This window comes from Felis catus, chromosome B4 (assembly GCF_018350175.1).
Source record: "Felis catus isolate Fca126 chromosome B4, F.catus_Fca126_mat1.0, whole genome shotgun sequence".
Lineage (NCBI taxonomy): Eukaryota > Metazoa > Chordata > Mammalia > Carnivora > Felidae > Felis > Felis catus.
Window position 1 is genome coordinate 55,456,278 of NC_058374.1, and position 8,462 is coordinate 55,464,739.

At 40.8% G+C, this 8,462-nt stretch overlaps 1 protein-coding gene across 4 annotated transcripts; it reads right to left on the reverse strand.

The window, feature by feature from the left end:
- Window positions 1-211: 211 nt before the first annotated feature.
- Window positions 212-8,099, reverse strand: KCNJ8 (potassium inwardly rectifying channel subfamily J member 8). 4 transcript variants are annotated; one of them, XM_045061535.1, is made up of 4 exons: window positions 8,082-8,099; window positions 7,610-7,748; window positions 6,315-6,756; window positions 212-1,902 (listed from the first exon to the last, which is right to left on the reverse strand). In XM_045061535.1, exons 3-4 carry the CDS (start codon window positions 6,686-6,688, stop codon window positions 1,002-1,004), a joined length of 1,275 nt encoding a protein of 424 aa, XP_044917470.1. In that variant the 5' UTR covers window positions 6,689-6,756; window positions 7,610-7,748; window positions 8,082-8,099; the 3' UTR covers window positions 212-1,001. The 4 variants fall into 4 exon arrangements, with proteins under 4 accessions (XP_044917470.1, XP_006933623.1, XP_003988538.1 ...); XM_006933561.4 differs by lacking the exon at window positions 8,082-8,099 and adding an exon at window positions 7,903-8,040; XM_003988489.6 differs by lacking the exon at window positions 8,082-8,099 and having other exon boundaries at window positions 7,610-7,989.
- Window positions 8,100-8,462: the final 363 nt, after the last annotated feature.

Sequence of the window (8,462 nt, forward strand, 5' to 3'; positions counted from 1 at the left end):
AAGAAAACATCTCAAATCTTGGAAGGAAATAAAACCAAAATGAAAGAAAAAGATGTAGTGCTCTTGGAATAACCAATTGCAAAGGCAAGAAGATCTGAGAGGTATTATCACTGTATATCTCTTTCACATGCCTCTAAAAATGCTTTTTTTCCCCCCTTGAGCTTTGACTAGGGATAATATTGTGAAAGAGAAATCACAAAACTACAGTGAATACAAAGAAAATATTTTAATAAAATATTCAATACAGTATTTCCCTATGGGGGCTTGTAAGAAGTGAGAAGCCAAAAAAGTAACTGTCACTTTTGGCAATCCAGTCCTAAATGAGACAGGAATGCTCTTACTTTTCTCTAAAGCTCCTTGCCCAGTTCCACCAATAGGCTGCCATCAGGAGGATGAGGAAACCTGCAAAGGTCATTGTGAAGAGGTGACTGAATAGAACCTGTTTAGAAGCAACTAGAGACCAGCAGGTTTTGCCTCAGGCCTCTCACCAGGTACAGTATCTGGGAAAAAAAACAAAAAGAAGGCAACATAACATACTGGTTGATATACAAAAGGTGTTACCAACAAAATTTTGGGTTTCTGCCCTTCATCCTATTTGCATTTCCAGAGTGACCAACAGAAACAGAGAAATCTGTTTTAACCTCTTTTAGTGTTTTTAACCTCTAAGCATCTTGAACAAATCATTCCTTGGCCAACTTTTATATTCAAGGTCTATTATGCAATTCTTGGGTTTCAAATGGAGAAAAATGAGAATATACTATTTCCTATACATAATATAACTGCAAATACTGCATGTATGAAACAAGTGTCAGCCATGAATCCTCCACCTTGTGTGTTACTGTTTATTGACACAGAAAGTGCTGTTGCTTGAATATGAGTATCATCTAGTGCATGAAGATATAGAAGGACAAATTACTGTGTTTCCATTCTGGAATAGTCTGACAGTACTTTGCACAAACTATCAAAACTTGATAAAAGACTTTCTTGAGGTTGTCTTGCTGTCATGATTCCGATGTGTTTTGATTTCCTTCAGGAGTCATAAATTGCACCTTTGGCACAATGAGGGATGAGTTGTTCCTTCGGATAGAGTTGTTTCTCCTCATAGAATTGTTTCTTCTCATGGAATTGCGCTTCCTCAGAGAATTTTGATGGGATAGTTCACTCTTTTGGAGAGTCTGAATAAGGATGGAAGGCTTCTCATCCAGCTCTCGGGCACTGCACCTTGGAGCAGCTACTTTAACAGTGTTGCCAAATTTGGAGTAATCCACAGAATACACTCCTTCCTCCTCAGTAACAATGGAAACAAAGCGATGGCCCCATTGTATCTCCTCGGCGATATAGGAGGTTCTTGCTTGTGTGGTAATGCCAGTAGTCTCGACCACTCCTTCGAGAATCACTATGACCTCTAGGTCTTGGTTGGCAAGGTCAGTTGCTGAGATATCATACAAGGGGCTGCGCTTGTCAATCACATGGCAGATGATCAAAGGGGCTACCAGAAAAATGTTATTGCTCTCAATTGGGTTATCAACAGGAATGTCCAGCTGGTGAATAGGCACCACCTCCCCTTCAGGTGTGGTTGTTTTCTTGACCACCTGGATGCGCACTGAGGCACTAATGATCATACTTTTCCTTAGGTCACCCACTCGGAACATGAAGCACAGCTTGCCATTTCTAACGGCAATCACAGCATGGCGGCTGAAAATCAAAGTTTCCGCCCTTCTGTGAGCCTGAGCTGTTTTCATGAAAATGCAACCCAACATGACTGCGTTGATTATCAAACCCACAATGTTCTGGAGAATCAAAACTGTGATGGCCAGGGGACATTCTTCTGTCATCATTCTCCCTCCAAATCCAATTGTCACTTGAACTTCAATGGAGAAGAGGAAAGCAGAGGTGAAAGACCTGTAAGGAGTGATATCAGAAAACGGTGCCATCAGATCAAATTTTGAATAATGAAATAACATGCTAAGCTGAATTTTCCATTTTCTTCCTCCAAAAGCTATTCAATACTTTTGGAAACACCTGGCAACTTGTCAAATGTCTGATTCTAAACACAAGCACTTTCTCTCTCCCCCTCTCTCATCATAATGCCTCCACTTTCAGACTTCTGGGATACAATTCTGTTATTTTCTACATCACATAATGATGGGCCTACTTATATGAAAGCATTAAAAGAATAAGTTAAAATAATAAATACATATTTGTATCTACAGGCATATTTTACTTTGTGAAATACTTTCACAAAGGCATAGTTTACTTGGTAAAACTTTCTATGTTTATTATTTATTGCATATCTGTGTTTAAGTGACTTGAGTCATATGGGAAGGTATTGAGTAATAAATGAACATTTTATTATTTACAACCCTTAAAATCATATTCATTGGCTAACACTTATCGTATACCTTATACAGACAAAGCATGCTGCTTAAAGGTGGTACAAAACACATGACTCAAAAATATTAGTATTTTTAATAAAAAAAGAATGTTTTGCCATTCGGAAAGAAAGCTTTTTTTAAATTGATTGTCCCATTTTGTTCTCTAATTCTAGTGAATACTGAAGCCATTAAAGGAAAAATTTGAGAAAGAGATTTGTAAGTGGCTATGTCAAGATCACATAATTAATGAGAACTTGAATTCTGTCACTTCTAGCTTAGTGATCTTTTGAAAGAAGCAAAAGGAAAGAGTGGACAAGTGTCACTATTTTCTTGGGAAGTTTTTTCAAATTGTACCTCTCTTCCATATCTAGTGCAAACACTGATTTGGTAAGTTCAAAGTTGACTGGGCAAAACTTACAAAAAGCTCTCAGGTTAGTCTGATTTGTTCCCCTGGTTAAGATACACCACATTTGGTTATTCTTAAGGTTAATTTATTCACTTACCCACATAACCTATATTTCCATGGCTTCTTTACATAAACAAGGTTAGTCCTATGTTTGCCCCCAATGCCAATTCCAAAGTCCTCTAATTTTATAGATTAACCATGCGTAGGCTATCTGCCAGAGTATTATCTATCTATAAATGCCATGCACAATGAGTGGGCAAAATGCTTAAACATTTGAATACTGAGTATACGCACTGCCCTTTGGTGCAACACCATGAGGGGTAAGCATATATGATGCTGTTGATTAGCTTTCCAGTGGAACGTGAAAAATTGCCCTTTTACCCCTTTTGCTGCTAAAAAGATTCATGGAAGCCACAATAATTGCTTTGTGCACTAGCTACACAGAAGATGTGTTGTATGATACAAAAAACTCGTAAAGATTAAGAATGGACCCCAGGGGAGGAACTTGGATACAGCACTGATTTCTAATAATGTATATGTACTTCATGGAGCAGACTGACGGTGAATATTCCCACGTTTCATTTTAATGGCTTGGGAGATTATTCATATGCTGTATTTTATGTATTGTTTATTTTATGAAATAATTTAATTCTAAATATTACGTGGTACAAGACCCAGCCTTTTATGGACACCTGTCATGCTAAACACCCTCAGAAGATGAAAGTGTTCAGCTGTTCATTTGTTCTGGTACAGAGGGAGTTAGGCTGAATGAAAGAAAACATGTTGGTTTATTTTCTGACTCATGTTGGAAAGTCATCCACATGAAAGAGAAAGTGAGCCATCCTAAAATGAGAATGGTAGAATGTTATTTGGACATAGTGGTGAGTAACCATCACTCTAAGTTGTTTCTAATTTTGATGACATGGTGGGACATTTAACTTACGAAAGGTAAGGAAATGTAAAGAATAAGAAATATTATCAGACATCTTTTAATCCCCTTTGGGAGAGAATGGAGATTTTTTGGTTCTATATTTTTGGTGAAAAAATTTTTATTATGTGCGGTTGGTTATGATTAAACTAAATGTTGAGATAAAGTATAAACAGTAGGAAAACGTTAAAAATAAAATTAGTAAGATTTTAACCTTAAAAGATTTCAAGTTATTTTTTTAGGTAAGAAGCAAAACTAAAAATCAAAAATTGTCATGCTGAGGAGATCAGCTTTGTCTCACTGTATTTGAGACGTCATTTCTCACAGTAAATGGAATATTCATACCAGCAGGAATACATCAGGGTAATGAAAATGCTTCAGAACACATCTTGTGAAAAATAAAAGCTAGCAGTAAAACAGCTTTTAGCAACCAGTGCATTCTATAAAGTTCTTTTTAAAAAATCATCAAAAGGATGTTAGTTTTGGGGCGCCTGGGTGGCGCAGTCGGTTAAGCGTCCGACTTCAGCCAGGTCACGATCTCGCGGACCGGGAGTTCGAGCCCCGCATCAGGCTCTGGGCTGATGGCTCAGAACCTGGAGCCTGTTTCCGATTCTGTGTCTCCCTCTCTCTCTGCCCCTCCCCCGTTCATGCTCTGTCTCTCTCTGTCCCCAAAATAAATAAACGTTGAAAAAAAATTTTTTTTAAAAAAATAAAAAAAAAAGGATGTTAGTTTTGATGCTATATCTTTCTAAATTTTTTTTTAACATTTATTTATTATTAAGAGGCAAAGATAGAGCATGAGCATGGGAGGGGCAGAGAGAGGGGGAGACACAGAATCCGAAGCAGGCTCCAGGCTCTGAGCTGCTAGCACAGAGCCAGACGCGGGGCTCAAACTCACAAACCGCTAGATTATTGACCTGAGCCGAAGTCGGGCGCTCAACCAACTGACCCACCCAGGCGCCCCAATGCTGTATCTCTAATAAACTGCTTCATGACTTCTTTTTCACAGGAAAGCCAAAATATTTGTCTTGTAAATAAAATCTGCCATTTATTTTTGAGGTTTATTGTTTTTAATCTCTTTTTATGAGTACTGCACGTTTGTTAAAAATTTATCTTGATATGAAATTGGTTCACCAAATCAGTGTCCATAAATTTCTTAAAGAGAAATATTATAGAAAATGATACTTGGCCTACAAATACCTGTTAAACACAATGTTTTGTTTCTTTTATATCCGGTACGCTGATGATCACCGACATTTTTCATCTATATTCTCTTTCAGAGAAAAGTTTGTGAAAAGTTCAAGACACAATAATATCTACTTGATGATAAAGGCAATGGATCAATTCAGTATATTTTTCTCTTCTCAAAATCTGAGCTGGAATCTGTGATGTGTGATCTCTGCACACAAATGTTGCATCTCTTCCTGATACGCTGGCATTGAAGTTACTTAGGAAATGGAAGGACGGACAAGGACAAGTTCAAAGTCTGGGTTTCCGCTTCTGGCAATGGTGTGCTAAGTTCAGAAGATTTCAGGGTCAGTAAAGGTCTCATTCTTTACAGCTGCCTGGCAGAATGGTGCTTGTTCAAGTTGCTTTGCTTTGTACACTACGCGAATTTGTAATATTACTCAGAAAATGTCCTGGCAAAGTTTCCAGTATTATTGCCAGTGTTTCGCTTCAGAGTGACTATTTTTGCAATTGATATACATGATCTCTTTGCACCTTCCAACAAAAATTAAAGGACAGATCACCCCATCTACATGTTCTTAGGCCATGTGAAAATATGTTCTTAGGCCAAGTGAAATCAAATTCACTTTACTTACCATTGAAACACTTACAAGAGAAAGAAGCAAAAGCTAGGCAGTCTGAGGACGGTCTTGTTTTTACTCTACTAAAACTTGTAAAGAAAATCACAACAGTAAGGTACTTCTGTATAATCCCTTCCATGAAAAACTTGGATCAATTTCCATTAAAAGTTAATTTTTTTCTAGTTCTGCATCTTAGCATAACCAATGCTAGCAACCAGCTATTATATAAGATACTCTTGATAAAGAAGGGCTTGTAGCTACTTATTTCAATTTTAGTGGATTTTTAACCTAGGACACCTCTCCGCCAGTGTTTTCCCATTTCCCTCACTATTGCTGGAAATGTCATGGGCAAGAGAAATATTGGAACAATATTGCTAGCATTGACACAATATTTTTTGTTGTTCGGAGATATTTACCCGTGGACACTAGAACTATGGCCAGCAGCTTTTTCATACTGAAAACTAAATATGTGCTTTTTCTGAGTGAGGCATTCTGGAATCCTCTGAATCATAACCATTTTTATAATAACCAGTGCAGTATTTTTAAAGCTAGCCAGAGGGATTGAAGCTCCACGTTTGCAGAGACTCCTCATCCGTAAAGCTTCCTTTAAAACGATTTTAATGTGTCAGATTAGTTTTGTTTTTTTTTTTTGTTTTGTTTTGTTTTTTTACTTCTTTGTGCCCGAAGGTACTAAAGGAATGCTTTATTTCACTTTCCACAAAAAATAACTGCAAGGGCAGTTTCCTATTTTTTCCCACACCGTTCTCAATCCCTGCCTCATCCCACTGCATTCTTACCTGACGTTAGTCACACAAACAGTGGACTCCAAACCACTTTTCTCCATTCCGCTTTTCTCCATGTAAGCGTAGATGTCCCCATGGGCAAAGGCCACGAGCCACCACATGATGGCGAAGAGCAGCCAACTGCAGAGGAACGACATGGTAAAGATGACCAGCGTGTGGCGCCACTTCAGGTCCACCAAGGTAGTGAAGATGTCCTGAAGGAATCGCCCTTGCTCGCGGATGTTCTTGTGCGCCAGGTTGCATGCCCCGCTCTTGGCGATGAAGCGGGCTTTGGGGAGGCGGTCTCGGACGCGCGGCTTGCGCAGATTCTCCGCGGCGATGCGCGCCAGCACATACTCCTCGGGGATGATGCTCTTTCTGGCCAACATCGTCCTGTCACCATAGCCAGCTTATTCACCTGTCTCTGACCTGACTCCTCTTCCCTCGGGACGTCCTCCTGCATAAGGCAAACGACGATTTTAAAACTCCCCCCTCCCCCATTTTCTCACCTCTTCAGTTCTTGCATTCAGGGATATGTGTATACGTTCCAGGTGACCTGCAAAGCTAAGGTATGATTTTATCAATCCCAACACGATTCTAGTTTTTGCGCTTGAGTTCTGGAGTCGCGGAGAAATTATTTGGTACGAATCGGAAGTGTTTCAGTTTTCCGTATCGTTATGAACACGGGCAGAGCCTTAGTGAAACAAAACCAGGAGCCGTCCTGTAAACAGCAGGCTCAATGATAACTCCGAGATTAACCGCGTCTGTAGATTAGTGCAAAGATACAAACACGCGGCGTCTATGGTGGAAATTAAAACCAGTTGGGTATTACGATCCACTTATTATTTAGACGATATAGCAATATGAAAAGTACAGAGAGGAAATTCTTCCTTCGTTATTTTTAGAAGTAGGCAGAGAAAAGGCCGTGGCCTCTTGCGCAGTATAAATAACATGTTGAGTGAAATTTGACAAAATAATAATAAGCGATGTGCTATGTAACTTGAAAACGATGAAGAAGTATCTTAAATTTTAAAGAAGTATGAACTGCATTAAAAAAAGAGAAAAAAAAATCCCATTGGAATTCATAATATTGTAAATTGAAAACTTTACAGCGAAGGCTTCAAACAAACATACAAGCCGCAGGAAAAACCCGGACAATAACCTGCGGATTGCAAGATAGAGTTAGAAGAGTGTGCCCCGAAAAGTCCCTCTAATACTGTAAAACTTCTGCTGTGTTTGGCATTTTAAATCATTTGCGGGGGTGCGAGCAGCCTCCCCCTCCCCTCCCCGGGAGGAGCGTTGAAACTTACAGACTCTGGGCAGCGGGTGCGGCAGCTGCACCTCCCTACACAGGCCGGCCGACCGCGGGCAGGTCCCTCGCTCTCCCATCCCGGCGCGCGGGTGCAGGGACCGCGAATGCCGGAGGGACAAATCCGGGGACCGCGTGTCCTAAGGAGAAGAGTTAAAATAATAAAAGGTGCAATTGAGTCTGAACGCGGGAAGGCTAGAGGAAGGGGGATGGGTGTAGATCTTCCCCTCCCCCGGTTCAGCGCTACTCCCCTGGCCTTTGCAGTGCAAGGAGGAGGGGCTGGGGGAAGAGAACCTTGGGGGTGATGCTCTACAAATCAGCCTCCCGGTTCAGGCTTTGACGCGCGCCAGATCTATGAGGCCGCCGGAGTTGGCGAGATAGAGAAGGGAGGGGAGTGGGGGAAGGCGCAACCCGCGGAGGTAGGGAGCTGGCCAGGGGAGGGGCAACCGGGAGGGGGGTAGGGAGGGCGGGACCTGTAGGGCCAGTTCTCTTCCAGAAGTGGCGACCCCCCGGGCCTCCAGTTTGACACGCAAGTCTTTAAAAGGCTCCCTGCTCAGGAGGGAGAACTTGCTGAGTCCAAGTTCACTGACGTAAGGAGAATTTAGTTTTTATTTTGTAATCTGGTAGATAACCGGGCTACTTAACATTGAATAAAACCAGGTATAGAAATCAGAAAACAGTTTTCCGAGGTGTGCACGCTGTGTGCACACGTATTTATATACATTGAATTTCGAACTAGTGGGGATGATACAGGTGGAAGATGTTCTGAAACCCAGTAAACTGTTTCTTCACCAGCCAAAGCTAGTTCTCAGGAAATTAAACGCGCACGTGCACCCAGGCACACTAAGACACCC